The sequence below is a fragment of the Centruroides vittatus genome, unplaced genomic scaffold (assembly GCF_030686945.1).
Source record: "Centruroides vittatus isolate TY-2023 unplaced genomic scaffold, ASM3068694v2 contig_651, whole genome shotgun sequence".
Classification (NCBI taxonomy): domain Eukaryota; kingdom Metazoa; phylum Arthropoda; class Arachnida; order Scorpiones; family Buthidae; genus Centruroides; species Centruroides vittatus.
The window spans coordinates 3,371,092-3,389,937 of record NW_027122405.1 but is presented as its reverse complement, the minus strand read 5'-3'; the positions used below and the strand labels follow the sequence as shown (position 1 = coordinate 3,389,937).

The window sequence follows — 18,846 nt, the reverse complement described above, 5'->3', positions numbered from 1 at the left end:
TAATAACCTTCCATTCAATTGTTTATTAAAAATATATTTACATTTGTAGAGTATTATTACTCTAAACTATTCAAAACTAACTGTCCTTATAATTTTGCCTGCTATGAATTCGAGTCTATCAACTGATTTTCTTTCCAGTTTTTATCTTCTCATTCTTTTTTCTTATCGGATAATCCGGAAATTTATGAAATTTCAAACCTGGATGTTTCTTATCATTGGCACTGGGGCAAACAACAATTAACAGGCATTTCAAAACATCTAAATAACTAAAAAAGCAATTTTTAAACAGTGTAAATACAGTACGATAGACAAAACAGGAAGCTACCTATCCATAAGCGCTGCCTATTTAGAAAAGTGCACACCCTGTTCTTTGAGTAAAAGTGAATTAGCTGTAATTTCTTCCAGGGTAGTGTTGCAAAGTTAACTTTACCTGAAATAAGATTACAAATTTGTTTTGTAGTACACAATAAAAGCATACATACTCACATACGAGTGGAGAATTTTCAGGATTTTGCATTTTCCAATCATTTTCCATTCTTACGCTTGATGTTTATTAATTAAAGTATCATGCTCATAATGTAAATCTATTTTTAAAAATAAAAATAAACTTTAGAAACTATTCAAAAGAATCGAAATCGGGATAAATTTTAGTATCGTCCCATCACTAAAAGTAACATTCCATTGGTGTGCCGTCATTGGAAGCGGTGGAAGCACCGCTTCCACATTCCAATGACCTCTTGTAGTTTCTAAAATATAAATTTTCATATTTTAACGTACTTTGAATTAATTAAAATTAATATTTTATTATAACTGCATTATGTATCTTATTACAAATTTCTATCATACATGTGAAAAAAACGATAAGATTGCTATTGCATATTCGAATATCAGTGGCGGAATGGAAGCGCTTACCAGACAGCTTCCACGGCGAGAATAACTGAATGGTGTATAGCAGCCAGAGGGCATTGGCAGATGAGCTTTACAGAGCACTAACCTCAGCCGGTTTAGCTGGTGGAAGCTACACACGTATAACGCTTCCAACGATTCTATCCCTTAGTTAGATAGCTCTTTACCCAGTGGTAAGTGAATTGTTTAAGATTTAAAAAGTAAAGAGTATTCAATGTTATTTTTATGTACGTTTTTTTGCAAAGTTATATTTAATTATAATTTTTTAAATTATACTGTAATTATATTGACAGATTTTCAGACATAAAATCTTTAGAATTTTTATCACTTTTAGATGTTAATAATTTTAATATTACGAAAAACAATTTTTCCAAGCGTGTTTTAATTCTTTAAATTAAATAAATTTTATGGGAAATTTTTTGATTTATCTAAATTACGTAGCGAATCGCAATATTTATATTCGTGTCCGGACTATATTGACAAGTGACTCTTAAACATAAAACATATTATAATTAATGTCGATCCGAACAAAGACGTACTAAAAGAATTATATGATTTAATATCATTAATATTTACGGCACCATCTACCGGTGGATCTGCTGAGCGCAGTTTTTCGACCACGAAGCAAATTCATACATTGGCCAGGAACAGTCGATTGGAGGAAAAATTGTCGGTAGCGTTGCTTTCGATAGAAAAAGAGCTTTTAAATACGTTGATGGAGTCGACGACCAGCGACTTTTATGATGAAGTAATTAACGACTTTGCGGAAAAAATCGCCGAATAGAGTTGGTTTATAAAAAATTAAGAAACAAGTTTTTCTATCATTGTTTGTATCGTATCAATTTGTATTATGTATGTATTATTTGTATTTTAGAACTAAAATACATAAATTGTTTATTTTTGTCATTTCCAGTATTTGTATAAAACTCTTATAGAAATGTGATGTACCGGACAGGTCTGACCCGTCACGAAAGACGCGAAAAAACGGTTAATTTAGAGAAAAATTTATTAGTTTAAAAAAACATAGGTAAAAGTCGTTTGTAGTCGGACATCCATTGTTTATATCAAACTGCCAGGCAGAAACCATAAATCGCGGAAGGAAGTCGTCCTATGATCGGTGGAAGATCGAATTCATCTTCGATTTTGACTTTTCTCCCGCTCCAGGTAAGAGTCTCGTTACATTTAGTAACCAGGGACCAACCACTCGGAATGCGTGATTGAGGGAGAACGACCAATCAAAATGGACGAAAGAAAGAACGGAGATTGATGTAATCTCCGATTCAATCGAGGACACCTGGCACTCCATTAACGTTTCGAATAACCAAAACGCCGTGTGTCAACGCGCAGAAAAAAAAAAAAACAGTTTCTCGTCTATTGTACCAACCCGTGCCACCTCGGACTTAGACCGTGTTCTCGACGCCAACAGACAAAGTCTCCCCGTGGCTTGCAGACTTGTCAACGCCACTGTCCCAGGACCACGTTCGATCGACCATCAGCCGTTCGGACATCGACGCCCAGGATGTCCGAACGGCTGATTGTCCTAAAGCAAACTATTTTGTACATAGTATATGTTTATTTTATGTTTCTTTTTTGTCGGTTTTTGTCAGGTAAGTCTCTTTCGCCACCACGCACGTACGAATGGATCCTAGGCCATCACTGGCGCAATTAACTGATTGCTTCTGGAAGTCAGCTTCTTACAGAAACACAGCTTCCCTATCACCAAATGTCACGGCACGCCACTGTAACATTTCTTCTACAACTTATGTAAAATAAAATTTCAGCGACATTAACACCAAATTTTCTACTGTTGCGAAATCTTGGAATTAAAGGATTTGATTTTCTTAAAATAAAAGTTGATGGAAACAGATAAAGAAAGCAATGTGTTTTAATTTTGGATGAAACATCACTTCAAGCACTAATTATGACACAAGTACTAATATTTATTACGGCAATGCAACATTACCAAATCCTACAAGCTTGGCTACTCATTAACCAGTTTTTATGTTAAGTGGTATATTTACAAGGTGAAAACAGACTATAGCATACTTTTATGCTAGCAACTGAACAGATGGTTCTGTTTAAAAAAATATAATTCTTGATATAATTAAATATAGATGTGAGATTAATTATCAATGCTATAACATCTGATATGGATCTATAAATCAGAAATGTGGAAAGCCTCTTGCATTGTTAGTGGAAAAGTTAGTAAATATGTATAGTATATCCCACACCCTTATTGTTCAGAAGAAAGCGTTGAGTTTATTGCTGATCTAGTGCATCTTTTTAAAAATATTTATGTTTGTAACGACATAACTATGTACTGTAGATATTTTATGCATTTTTGAACTTTACAAAATAAAATCAAATTTATATATTCTTTCAAATTTTTATTCTTTATATTTCTGTACAAATAAAAATTATATAAAAGGCAACGAATTAAATGGAAACTATAATTTCTTTTACAGTTTTAAAAATAAATGGCATTAGTTTATCTCGTAAATAGGCGGGACGAAATATATATTTTTGTTCTCCGAGACGTTTCGTATCATTTTGTCACGTTTATTTAATCTATTTTTAGAACGTAACATAAAATAACCTTAATTATTAACATTCAGGATATTAAAAAATAAAAGAATTGGCTCGTCACTCATCGCGTCGGGTAAATGATCATCATAAACAAATTCCAAAAATGATTGAATGGTATATTAAATAAACAAATAATAAAAGTAAAAATTATATCTGAAAATCGAAAACTACATCTATTTTCTTTCGCCCGACTTTCCATTTAAATAATTGCTACATTATTTCTATTTTCCCAAGTATACAGCCGAATAAGCAGTTTGGAAAAAACATGGCGGAGCTTATCTGTATGACCACTTTCTTATTATAGGCTTTCTAGGTCACAACCACTTCATATAGTATATTCTAACAAGGAATAACTAAGTATTATTTATAATTTCTTAATTTACTGTATATTTATAGACGCTTACGTCTAATATATATATATATATATATATTCTAATAAGTGTGTATTATTCTATTCATCTGGCAACACTAACCATCATCAAATAAATCGTATTATTGTATTGTAAATCGTCGCCGAGCAGACTTCGTTTAAAAGTATCTGATCGCTTTCGTATATAGTTATATGATAAAACTATTAACGCGAAAATTAAGAACAGCTAGTAATTTTTTCAGAAGTTTTAACAGCATGGCACAGGCGAAAAGATATTTTATAAATAATCTACCCGATTATCCGGGAGGCGAAGCGATTCCAAACAGTCAAATTGAGAAGTGGTGTTGGGATGTTATCAATTGCATCGCTAGCAGACAAGGCAAATCTCCTTCGGATTGCGATGGAGGATTATACGTAGGAATCGCTGGAGTGGCATACATGAACTATTACATATCCACTCTACCTCATTTTGCCGACAGAAAAAACGAATTATTAAAATCTGCAGAAACTTATTTATATCCGTCTTTATCCTACGCCGAAAAGTCAAGTATGAGGGATAAAGTCGGTTTTCTTTTAGGAGCATCTGGAGTATACGCTGTTGCTGCTTTAGTTATGGCTGAATTAGGAAGAGAGGAGGAATGTTTGCAGTTATTAGAGAAATACGCTAGCTTAGTCGACGTTTGTCTGCCTATTAATTTTTTCAGTCACGGTTCCGACGAACTGTTAGTTGGCCGAGCTGGATATATGTGTGGAATTTTATTGCTGAATAGTAAATTCAAAAGAGAAGTAAATATAAAATTTTTAATATCTGTTTCACATATTAAAATTATATGATAGTTCTATATAATACAAGGTGTTCATTTTAAAATGTAGCTAAAGTTTTGTTTTGAAATAATGATTATAATAGAAAATATTGAAATTCAAACAAAGAAGCTGAAGTAAGATACATTGTCGTTTCGGGATGGTGCGATGATAACTCGATTCCGTATAAGACTGAAAACCTCTCCCCAAACTTGATGCAATAAATTAATATTTTATTTCTTAGTATCATTTTAGAATGCTTCTTTACACTGATTTTTTATTAAAAAAAACAATGCTTCACAAAAAAAATTTTTTTTGTAAGAGTAAGCTTTTTAGATTAGAAGAAAAAATTATTCTCTAGCATAGTATATAAACACAATGACTATTTTTCCGTGTTCAAACTGTCCGACTATATAAAATGGTACGTCTTCGGTCAAATTTAATCGACTTCTTGTGCGAAGTAACAAACTCGTACGGGATGCATACAGAAAATGAGAAATAGGGGTTGCATTTTTAAAATGAACACATTGCATATTTATAATTTTTAATTTTATAATCACTGGAGAAATTGAAAGTGCAATGGATTATTTTAATTTGCATAAAAAAGTCCATTCAAAGAAAAGAAAAAAAAATCAATTTGATTATTTAAAATCATTAATCTTTATTGAATATGTAAATTTTTATCATCATTAAACTGATATTGCATAATATAATCACTAAATGAAAGAAAAGAACAAGTTATGAAGAGATATCTTCAGTAAACATTAATGCTCACTTTGGAATTATTCAGAAATTATTTAAATCTGACAAAAGTATTCTTGTTCAATTACATTTAGTGAATATATTATTTAATACCAATTAAAGTAGTAAACATATTTTGTATATCTGTAAGTGTTTGATTTTAGTTTTAAAGTATATCCATTTTTAACTACTAAGTTAGTTTGCATATTATCTATAAAATAATATGATAGATAATGTCAAAATATTAATGTTTTTGAAACTGAGATAAACCTCTAACAGTATTGCAAAATCAAATAAAAAAACTTTTAAATACATGTAACGGAACTTTAAGAAAAACTCCGAACATTTTCGGCCTTCGCCGAGGCCTGCCTCGGCAAAATCGTCAAACTATATGTAGATTGACTGACCGATGTGTGGTTCTCTACATATTTATAGCCAGTTTTTCAGCACTAATAATTTTGTGTGTCATTAATTATTGACTATATGATTTCTGTTGTTGATCATAACTTGATTTAAAAATATGGAAATTATGTGTAATTTATTCATGGTATTGGGCATTTGAAGCTTTTTGCTTTATTTTAAATGCATTCTTTTTAATTTCTTAACTTCTTATAACTAATAATAAATTCAAAAGTTCAAAATAATTGCTGGATAAAATAAAATTGATAGGTTTCTACATATGTGGAAATTTTATCATGTATATGCTCATAGTTAGCATGTTACTTACCTATTGTTTATTTAGTTACAAAATTTATTTTGATAAAAATGCTATTATATATAGAATCCTTTCGTTTATTTTCAAATATTTGACTTACATAACAATAGCTTAATATGTAATTTCCACATTATCCACAATCTTGATGAGACAGAAAAAATGAAAATGACAATTTCCATTTTAGTGTTTTTAATTTAGTAGAGATTTAGCTTAAGAAATATAATAATAATACTTTAATGATTATTTCTGCTCAACTTTTCAATTATAATCATCTGAAAGTGCTGAATAGTCTTATTGAGAAAACAAATACTGTATCTTATCAATTTTTTTTTTTTTGAATGACTTTTAATTAGAAGAAATGTATGCTGCTGTTATAAGATTATTTATGAAAAAGTAGAAAGTTGTGAATTGTTACAGAATGGAGTGAATACATATATCTGATTTAAACTTAAAAATAAGTTTACAGTTTTTATAATTATTTTTTAAAGATAATGTGGAATTTTTTTAGATTTACTATACAGTGGGTGATCAGTTAATGAACATAATCTGTTCCAAGACTTTGTTTGCTATCCGAATTGTTTGTTAACTGATTATCGATTTACCGTAGGTTTTTATGAAAATTTGATTCATTCATTCTGGAGACCCAAAAAATAAAAAATATATACTTTCTTACTACGTTTATTTATATGTAATAATAAAAATACATATATACACAGTCTTGTATTTTTATTAGTCATGTTTTTTTCATTTGTGGCATTAAAAAATCTGTCTAATGTCAATTGCTTTTCTCTCCTCTTCAGGATTTTTCAGAAGTAATTAATAGCATTGTAATTCTAGAGATCCCTAAGCCTATTAACCTCAACATGGTTTGGATGCCATTCTAAGACCGTTGTTCTGACATCCTCCCACTTCTTTAAAAGATGTTTAATAGCAGATATCGGCATTAATCCTCTTTTCAGAAGAAAACATATCTCGCTGAGTTTCTTGGTGTTCTTCATTCAAGAGTTCTTGGCATTCTTCTGTTGTCAGATTCGTTTCAGGTTCCATTATGAGCTCTTCAATGTTCTTTATTTCTCAGATGTGATTTCCATTCCTTTAGCTGCTTGAGTCTTCTTGATTATACTGTATCTTTCTTAGATAAGATTGAACTGTGGCCTACTGTAAACCTGTTCAAGCCATACTGCCCAGTAACATCAGACATCATCTGCACACACTCTACCTTTGCTATTATACTCTCGTCTTTCAAAAATAAAACCCATGCAAAACTTAACGAGTGCCCACCCGACAGTCTCGTGAATACTATAAAAGAATTGTTTGTCAGAAAAATAAAAGGCTGGAATTATAAAGAAGAGTTTCAAAGTTTGGAGAAATACTATCTGATCGATATATACCAGGTTGACTGTCAATGTCGACATCTCCTGCGCTCCGAAAAGTTTGAAATTGCTGCATGAAGACAAGGTAAGACCAGTCGGTATTCATTATTTTACGTTGCTGCTTCTTGTGTTTGTTCTGTGAGGTGTTTGTTGTCTGAACATAAAAATCTTTTGCGAAAGTGTTCGTTAGCCAATTTGTTAATTAACTGATCACCCGCTATATTTGTCTATCTTCTCAGAATATGGAGTTAAAACAAGTAAAATGATTTTGAAAGCTTTCATAAAGATAATTCTATAGTTCTCTTTAGGGAATGTTCACAAACCACATAGCCCAATTGAAGGGTGTAGGGGTAAGGGTGTGACTATGTAGACATGAATCTAGTAGCAAGTGAGAGGTTGTGAGCAAAGGAAAACCATGCATGAGTGAGAATGAGAAATCTTGCTGGTAATAGTGAATTTCTGGCTTTTGCAAATGTCTGACAAAGTTTGATATTTATTGCATCTTATCTCTTGCTGCTTCTTGCTAAATACCTCATATGTGCTTTAGCATTAGTAAAAAATGGCTTCTCATATCTTTCATCTACTGTATATATAAATTATAGAGTTTTTTTTTAAAACTATGATATACATAGTCATATGACAGTTTATAGCAGGGTTGTCCAACCTATTTACCTAATGGGCCGAATTAGAAATTTAGGTACATTCAGTGGGCCACAAGGATACTTAATATAAATATATGCTTTTAAAAAGTTCAAAATTTGAATATAAAATTTTTATAACAAATATATATAATTACAAAAATTAGCACATTGTTGATAGTAAGAAAAGAAATTGTACTCACACAAAATAAAAATAAGTTTAATGCAATTTTTGACATTGCCTTCCTTTTATTATAATGTCAATATCTGCTTTTATGACACTAAATTCTATGAATGTTAGTTAAATGAGAATCACTCAACTATTTCTTTCAGCAGTTTTGATGTTTTTCATGCACAAAAAGAATTGCTTACAACAGTATGTTATGCATGTGGGGTAGTACAGTTTTCTAGCACCAATTACGTCATTATGATATCGAAGTGTATCCAGTGAAACGAGAATAATTTTTACGACATACTTTACCAAAATAAATGAAAATGTACCTAAAAAATTAAGGGTGCAGTGGGCCACGGGTTGGACATCCCTGATTTATAGTTTATGTCAGTTTATATCATAACTGATAAGTCATATAAACTATAGATGTAACATAAAGTCATATTCTGTTTTATTAACAAATTATAATAAATTTCTTTATCTAAGTCTCACACAAACTTGTCACTCTTTCTCTAGCAGTTTCTTAAGTCCATTAGATAGGAGAACAAATGTTTCAGCCATTTTAAATGGCCTTCAGGTTCTAAAATGGCTGAAAACATTTGGACTTAAGAAACTGCTAGAGAAAGAGTGAAAGGTTTTTGTGAAACTTATTTAAAGAAGCTCTAGCTTTCCATGCATGGGTTTAAAGTTCTTTATCCTTTTGCTGTTTCCAGACAGAAGGAAAACCATATTTTCATTTTCTTTTTATGTGTTCACTATGAAGTAATCCTAATTACAAAAGTTTTTTCTTTGCTAGTAGTAAGAATTGTAGTCAAACCATTTTGATTTTTACTTCCATATATTTGTGCTTACCTGTGATGAGTTCAACGCAAACGTGATGTCATTATCTCCACATCACTTTCTCTCATTCACTCACATCAGTGTACTCATACTGTACTTAACAAGAACAAGAAACATCAGCTCTTCTCACTTGCTCATGTCTGCATAGTTGCACCCTAAGTCAGTGGCCACTACAACAGCAGGAGGGGTTTGGGACTGGTCATATAGCCTAGCCCCTTAAAAAAATCATTTGGAGTTGTATCATAGCCTATTATCTGTAGAAAAACTTGTATGCATATGATGTTATGCACTTGAAGAAACACAGTATTTGCAAAACTATTAGAAGAATGTTGATTAGTGGCTCTAGTCTGTTATGTGAGAAGTTGCCAAATGACATTTGGCGATGTCACAGTTGACTCAACTCACTATTGTAAGTTGAAGTCAAACATCAACTAGTTTTCAAGTCCACTCAGTAACAGGGACATTTATGACTTTATAAAGTTGCTGGTTTCAGGTAAAGAACATCTGCCAATAGAAAAGCATAATACAAAGAGAAGAAGTTCCAAGTGGAGTTGTTTAGTAATATGATTCAAAAGCTAGTAACAGCAAGGCAGCTCTAACGATTAATTTTTTGGATGAACATATCAAATTTTCCAGATATCATATTTTTATTTCATTTAGAGCAAAAGATAGGTAAAATTATGGGAGGATTTCAATTGGATGGCATTGGTCTTCTAAAACTACAGATAAATAGAGAAAAGTAATAATAGACTATATTTTTTGTTTTAAATAATGTAATTGGCAGTTTTAAATTAATAATGAATTTGTTTATTACAAGAAAATTAGTATGATTTTTTATATTAGGCCTATAGTCTACTAAATTTAGTTATAAACTATATATATTTGTGTGTGTGTTGTAGATCAATAAAAATATAGAGCCCCTGAAGGGATAATAAAACAACAGTATGGACTGAGAACTCATCATGAGACAGAAGCATGGGTCTATGTAATTGGGCTGCAATTTAAAAAAATTGTAGACTATAAATTCCCACTATGGTCTGTCTGTTTGTCTTTCCTTAGTCTCGAGAATGGAGTTAGATAGATGAAAGATGAGACCAGATGTGGAAACCTTAGGAGCAGGAGGCCCAATTAATTATATAAGAACTTCCAATGCAAACCAGAAGTCATGTTATTTTAGTTCAAAAATTTTCCCCTGAAAGGTGGTAGATAGATGACCACCATGACCATTGTTAAAGGAAAAGTATGATGTACAGGGGCAAGCCACTACTAATTTGAGATGGAGAGCATATATTTTAAATGAAATAAATTAAAAATATGATTAAAAATTGTAGCCAAGCGTTGTGATGATGTCACAATAAATAATTGCTCGTTACAGTTATAATTAATTTATTATAATAAAAAATGAGCATTAGAAACTGAGACATGTGAATGGAAACGTGAGAAAAATATTGATACTATCTGACTCAAGTTACGATTAATACAGTGGTGATAATGTGTCAATAACATCACTTGATATAGCACTCCAAGTGTGGTAAACTCCAAAGAAATACTTTTTATAACAGATTTATTATATGAAAGACCTCTCATTACTGTACTTAGAAGAATAGATCCAAAATTTTGTATATATGAGTGCATTGTACTGTTTTGCCACATTCTGTGTTTATTTTTAACTGATCTATATATCTTTGTTTTATTGTGTGTTTCTGTTTTTTGGAGGGAGTTACAAATAAACTTTTAAATTTAAACAATGGGTGGGAGAATAACAAAAATAAAATAAATAAAAGTACTGTACATAATGTGGCCTGTAAGCTTTGAGATAAGGTTTGTATAAAATAAAAAATTCACCAGAATAATAATTAAAATTTTGTAAAATATAAAATAAGCTCCATTACAGTTGATACACTGTTGAACACTCCCAATTGTTGTCATACCATTGAAAATGCCTTTTTTATAAGTCTTAAGTTGGTTGGTTACAATTTCAGAAACAACATTGAGTCTTTGGCCTTTCAATTGCAATTTTTATTTTAGAAATAATAAAATACAGTAGCCTGAGGTCAGATGAGTAGATTGGATGGGTGATCTAATGTTATGACTTATTTTTAAGCCAAAAACTATCATACAATTATTGCTCCTCCATCAATGCATGAAAAATGAAACACAAGTAAACTGTTTTGTTTCTTTAAATTCTTATTTAAGATGCAGAGAAGTATAATTTTCAATATTTTGGATTCTGCTATCATGCAAGAAGTGATTCATCAATCATTTTTAACTGATTCTGCAACAGTGGCAATGTTGTCTGCTTGACTTGTGTGGAAATCACATGCTCATCATCATCTATAGATTTTCTTCCTTCACAAAATCCAATGTACTGTCTGTTCAACTTTGGAAATGGTGGAAAAGTTTTGTAGCTGATAAACTGATTTTAAAACAAAAATTGATTGCAATACATTGCTCTTCTTTTGAATTCACACACAGACAAAAACATATTTCACAAAACAGTAGTGTATTTTATATCAGATAACTATTAACAATTCAAATTATTCACATACTTTGACATCTAGTCACTTTCATCTGAACTATGTTCTCATAACGAACGTAGTTCAGATGAAAGTGACTAGATAGTACTGTACCACTAATATGGCTATAAAAAAGCAGTCTCACATGTAAGAACTTATGAACTAAGACTAAGGAAGCTAGACTCTTCAAATACAATGTAGTTTTAGGAATATGACCACAGAATGAGGGAGGTTTGTGAACATTCCCTTGTGGTGGAAGATTTAAATGTGTTTTTTATTGAAACAATTTCTTTTCTTGATTTACATTAATTTATTAAAACAAAGAAACTACCGTATTTTACGGACTATAAGACGCACTTTTTTCTTCGAAACATTGCCTCCAAAATTCAGGTGCGTCTTATAGTCCGTAAAATACGGTATTTAATTTTTTACTATTAAACTCACGTCAGTTTACAGTACTTACAATAACAGTTTCTCTAGGAATTATAAATTAACATATGTGGTGTTTAATAAAGTATAATGTAACCTACCAGTGGCAGAATGGATAAAACCACAACACTGGTTCATATTGGTTGCAAGTTCGCACTTGACAAACAGGCTGACCATATGGAATTTTCCAGGTTTTCTTCATTCCCTTAATTTACATCTAAATAGGGCAAGTTTCCTATAGAAAGTCCTCTCAAGGGACTTTCTATCCCCTTGACAGACCACCCATATGTTGCACTTTCTTATTCTGTAATTCTTTGTAATATACTGTCATACATTCATTACATACACATACATGATTCAAGAAAATTGTTTACTTATAGTCCTTAATTTTTAAAAATGTTAATGTTTTTTGGATCAATTCATTAGTTCTTCACTACACCATAATCCTCATATAATAAATTATCATCAATGATAAAATGGAATAATTTAATTCTGAGTAATTAGTTCAACACTCAACAGCTTTTAATTATAAGATATTTAACATCTGTTCAATGTATTACTGTTATCCCAGCATATGATTAAGGAGGCTTGTGGTCTTATTCTGCTTTGTTGATGCTTTTTTTATCCATTCCATTTTCTTATAATTCTTACACAACCTTTCTGTCACTTGATATGTGAGCTTAGGTTGTAGTACAAATTTAGGGCTAAATTTGCAGATCTTGTTGATACATTATATGCTAGGATAGGATATGATAACATTACACCACCACCACGTATCAACGAGGATGCAAATTTGGCCCCAAATTTGTACCACAGCCTAAGCTCATGTATCAAGTGACAGAAAGGTTGTGTAAGAATTATAAGAAGAAAATTAAATGGATAAAGAAGCATCAACAGAGCAAAATGTATTACTGATTGATAACTACATTTTATAATGCTTTATTAAAAATTATATTCTCATAATTGATCTTGTAGAATAATTTTTGTTTTATATTTCAAACTCATAATGAACAAGTTCTAAGATTGGGTACTGATATTCCTAATCACATCATATAAAATTTTGCCATTTATGCAACTATTTACACTATAAAATCAATCAATTCTTTTATCTGTCAAATATCTTTCTATTAATTTATATTAGTTTTTTAGAATTTGAGTTCTTTGTTTTTTAACCAAATGAATTCTCTCAAGTTTTCTACAACAGAATTAGGAATAGAGTTAATAAGAAATAAAAGAAAGATATAATTTTCTAAAAAACTCCTCGAATAAAATAAATTTTTAAAATTAATAACAGTAGATATATATATTTCTATTAGTTAAATGTAGCCTATGCATTAGTTTTTCCTGTAAATTGTTAAGAGATCTTATACAGTTTCTCAACAGTTGTGACATTGGCATCAGCTTTACAAGTATTGGTTTTTTGTGTTTGTTTATATCATGTTTGGGCTGCAATTTGAAAAAAATTGTAGACCTATAAATTCCCACTGTCGTCTGTCTGTCCATCCATCCGTCTTTCCTTTATCTCAAGAACAGAGTTAGATAGATGAAAGATGAGACCAAATAGGGAAACCTTAGGGAAAGGAGGCCCCGATTAACTATGTATGAACTTCCATGCATAATGTTATTTTGAAATGCATTGAAGGATAGTTATTGAGATATGGATTAGTTAAGAAATTATATAAATCTATAATAATAAAAAATGTAGATAAATTGTTAACATTTATACGTACTTATATTTGTAGTAATGTTTATTTCTTATTATAATGATTATTTTTAGATTGTAACAAAAGAAAAAACTTATGAGTTATGGAATGTCATGATTCAGTCTGGTAAGGAGTATGCAAGAAGACGTCGATCGCAGAGTCCATTAATGTATGCTTATTATGATACAGAATATCTTGGTAAGTTAAAGTCAAATTAATTATAGAAAACTCTGTTCGTGTACAGTACCTCTAATGTTTCAATGCAGCTTCTTGCCTGATTATGTTGTTAATTTTTATGCAAAAGGTCATTTATTTACAAATGTATTAGCATTATTTTAATTTAAATCCATATAATGCATCTGAATTTAATATAGTTTCATATTCATATTCACTTATAAAAAGAATGTACACACATTGTACTAAAGTGCAGGACAGACGTAAGAGACGTAAAGAATTAGAACACAACAAAGAGCTAGCATGCCATGTAGGAGTCAATCAGAATAAAGACCTTAATTAATAAAACAAGAAAAGACAATAATGAAGGTAATGAACGGGGAAGAGTAGAAGAATACACAGTAATGGAATACATGGCACCCTTAACCAACATTTACAAAGAAGTAGGAGCAGCTACTAACAAAAAGACAGTCTTTAAAAGGAATCCAACAGTATACCAGATGCTACATATGGACAAGGAACCTATAGACTAGAGCCTTATTCCTGGAATTTTCAGAATAACCGTACAAGACGAGGGGTGGCAAAAAGAACTGTACTACATTGGAGCTACAAGGTCATTAAAAGAAAGAATAAAAGAGAACAAAAGGAATGTACAGAATGAGCAACCAGTCACTGCTTTAGCAACATATGTTATAGCAGACCCAATAGAGGTTTCAATGAAATGGGAAAGAGCAGAAATAATACATAAGGTTCAGGAGACATATTAAATATGCAGAAGCCCAGCAGGACAGGCTATAAACTTCAGAGAATCATAAAATGTCTGCAGCATGGAAAGAGAGTGCATTATGAACATATTTAATATCCACAAAAGAAAAAAGTGCAGATAAAAGATGGGCGTTAGTCGGTGCCTGTTATATCATCATTTGCTTATTTATCTATTTCTTTATTATTATTATTAATTATTTTCGTGTAATGTACAAATATATGCATACACTATCAGTCTGTAGATTCTATTAATCTATTTTCGGACTTGTGCAATAGGCATTGAGAAAACTTTTAAAGTTAAAAACATTCCATAATCAGTTTTGTTTGTCATAAATCGAAAAATTGTTCAATCCTGATGGTCAATTAATTGACCGAAAACGTTAGATTACTTTATCAATCTTTAACATGCATTCTATTTTATTAAAGTGTAGTTATGTTTCATATTGTTGCATTTGTTTACATATATTTAATGTTTGTATGAATACAATTTAGCCATAATATTCTTTGGCTTTTAGCTACAATTCTGTGGCTGATAAATTATGTACCTAGCCTTAGAATTATAAAATCGATGATAAATTTATTTTTAACAATGCAAAAAATAATGATTGAAACACAATAAATTAAATTTGTATTTTAATTTCAAAAAAAAAAAATCATCAAATTACAAATATATAAATGCAATTCAAATAATAAGGAATAAAACTCTAGAATAAGTTTTCATAAAGTTTTAAAAACATTTTTCCTTTTTAATTGTAAAATGGCATCACTAGTTTTAATTTTCACAGTTCATTTGTTTTCATAACATTCAACCTATATAAAAGTTATTGTTGCTGTAGAAATTCAGTTTTCCTCTCTCATCAAGATATTGCTATAATTGAATTGTGAGAGAAATAAAACATTTTAGAACCATTTTAACATAACATGGGCTGCATCAGCAGACTCAACAGTTCTGGAGCTGTTGAGTATTTTTCTGCTGAACGCCCTCTACAGTAGCACACTCTTGGAGAACATGTTTGGTGTTTTGATATCACATTTGGTAGCATCTTCCATTTATGCTACCTGAAATTGACCAATGAGGCTTTTTGTTCCAATGCAACATCACTCATTATTTGGCAGATCCAGGTTGCTAAGTAATAGTTACCGATTTGCTCAGTTATAACTTTTGAGTCTGTTGAATGCAGCCATTCATGTAAAAAACACATTAAAATAATCTGAACATAAATTTTACATAACTGCCAAGTCCATTTGTCATGCTGAGAATTCTAAAACATTTCTGTTTCTTTATTAATGAAAAAATGGCAATTTACTTTTTCATGATAAAAGAAGACAGGTTAAATAGATTGGTAAAACAGTGGGTGATCAGTTAACGAACATAATCCGTTCCAAGACTTTGTTCACTATCTGATTATCGATTTACCATAGGTTTTTATGGGAATTTAGTTAATACGTTCTGGAGACCCCAAAAAATAAAAAAAATATAAACTTTCTTACTACGTTTATGTATTTTTATTATTACATATAAATATACACGCAGCATTTTTATTAGTCGTGTTTTTTCTGTTTGTGGGGGTTAAAGAAACTGTCTAATGTCAATTGCTTTTCTCTCTTCTTCAGGATTTTTCAGAATTAAATAATAGCATTGTAATTCTAGAGATCCCTGAGCCTATTAACCTCTACCTGGTTTGGATGTCATTCTAAGACCGTTGTTCTGACATCCTCCCACTTCTTTAAAAGATTTTAATAGCAGATATTGGCATTAATCCTCTTTTCAGAAGTTTCTTGGTGTTCTTCATTCAAGAGTTTATGGCGTTCTTCTGTTGTCAGATCCATTATGAGCACTTCAATGCTCTTTATTTCTCAGATGTGATTTCCATTCCTTTAGCTGCTTGAGTCTTCTTGATTATACTGTATCTTTCTTAGATAAGATTGAACTGTGGCCTACTGTAAACCTGTTCAAGCCATACTGCCCAGTAACATCAGACATCATCTACACACACTCTACCTTTGCTATTATACTCTCACCTTTCAAAAATAAAAACCGATGCAAAACTTGAGTGCCCACCCGACAGTCTTATGAATACTATAAAAGAATTATTTCTGTCAGAAAAATAAAAGGCTGGAATTACAAGGGAGAATTTCAAAGTTGAGAGGAATACTATCCTATCCTATCAGTATATACCGGGTTGTGTCTCCCATGCTCCAAAAAGTTTCGAATTGTTGCCCGAAGACGAGGGAAGACAAATCGGTAGTCATTATTTTACGTTGCTGCTTCCTGTGTTTGTTCTGTGAGGTGTTCGTTATCCAAACATAAAAATCTTTCACGAAAGTTTCATTATCTGATCACTCACTGTATATGAATAGAACATGTTTCATAAAGAATTGTCTTCAGTGATATAATTAAAAAGATTTTTAGAATTTGTTAAAATAGCTTAAAATTTTTAGGACAAATTTTATTTTATACTATTAAGTACATTTCTTTAATTTCAAGTAAAGACTTTTTATTTTAGTCTTTTTTTTAAAAAATAACACACATCTTATTTCAAAACTAATTTAAATGAAATGGGAAGAGCAGTAAACAAAATTGACTTAGCATACTTAGAATAGCTTAATTGTGATTAATAAATTGAAGTGAGAATTAATAGTTGCTAAAAGAATGAAAAATCTTTTGCTTAAATAGGAGCAGCACATGGTCTTTCAGGAATTCTTCAAATGCTTTTGTCATTTCCTGAATTTTTATCTAGAAATCCTGAGGCAGAACAAACTATAAAAGGTGCTGTAGATTTCATGTTAAATTTGCAAACAGCTAATGGAAATTTTCCTTGTGCCATGGATGAAGTGGCACATCCAAGACCCGAAAGAGAAGAATTAGTACATTGGTGTCATGGTGCACCAGGTAAGATTTCTGAAATTTGTATTTAAAATTATGTAGTAATCTGAAACTTAAATGCAGAGTTCTTATAATTTTTAGAATATAGATTTTTTTTTGTTTTTTTAAATTTGATTGTCTGACTGAATATAAAAACAATCTAGTTATAATTGAGACACTAATTTATTCTAGTAATAAGGTGATGAATAAATGATAATAGAACATTTTGAAATTTTTATTTGTAGGAGTTATTTATTTAATGGCTAAAGCATTCTTAATATGGAAAGAAGATAAATATCTCAAATCGTGCCTTCGATGTGGTGAACTTGTGTGGAAAAAAGGATTATTAAGGAAAGGACCAGGAATATGTCATGGTGTCGCTGGAAGCGGTTACGTTTTTCTTCTTTTGTATCGTCTTACCAGTGAACCCATTCATTTGCACAGAGCTATTCAATTTGCATCTTTCATGTTTACAGATGAATTCAAATCTGCCAGAACACCAGATTCACCTTACAGTTTGTATGAAGGTTTTGCTGGCACAGCTTGTTATCTTGCAGATTTATTACAGCCAGAAAAAGCAGAATTTCCTTTTTTCAATGTATTTTAAATTCTGAAAATGGTTTTAATGCAAGCGTTGCATGCATTAAATCCACTTTGTTACCAGTATATAAAAAGTTGTTTCTTTGTTAATTACAAACATCTAACAATTTTTTCTGAAAATCAGAAAAATTGGTTTTCTTAAATTATGTATTTTATAAATGCAAATAACATTAGATTTGAGTTTCTCAAAGACTTCATTACATAAGACAGTATTCTATTTAACAAACTGATCCTAATAATAGTTTTCAAATAGAATTAATTAGACTTAAATGCTAGAAAGTTAAATTAAAATGTGCGCTTTTAAACGGCATTCCACTCGAAGCTGAATTATGAGCATTATTGTCCAATCATGGCTTTGCCACAGAAGAAAGTGCATGTGGTTTAGTATGCCTGCTAGCATGGCTGTCTAGATTTCTTTGTGTGGTTACATGAAAGATATGGTGTTTGCAACTTTGGTCAAAGGCCTTCAAGATCTTTAAGAATGCATCATCACAGCCATTGCCCCTATAAGAGAACATGCTGCAGCATACAAGAAATTGCCTATTGCTTTGTCACTATGACTGCTGGAGCATACATAGAGATATCAAATTTCATTGTGTATGATTGAAAAAAAAATCATGAGTTTTTCAATCTTTGCTGATCTAATTAACT

At 30.9% G+C, this 18,846-nt stretch overlaps 1 protein-coding gene across 1 annotated transcript; it reads left to right on the top strand.

The window, feature by feature from the left end:
* The first annotated feature begins 4,001 nt into the window (after window positions 1-4,001).
* Window positions 4,002-18,269, top strand: LOC136979904 (lanC-like protein 3). The gene is made up of 4 exons (XM_067275934.1): window positions 4,002-4,648; window positions 13,865-13,988; window positions 17,407-17,622; window positions 17,841-18,269. Exons 1-4 carry the CDS (start codon window positions 4,055-4,057, stop codon window positions 18,200-18,202), a joined length of 1,296 nt encoding a protein of 431 aa, XP_067132035.1. The 5' UTR covers window positions 4,002-4,054; the 3' UTR covers window positions 18,203-18,269.
* Window positions 18,270-18,846: the final 577 nt, after the last annotated feature.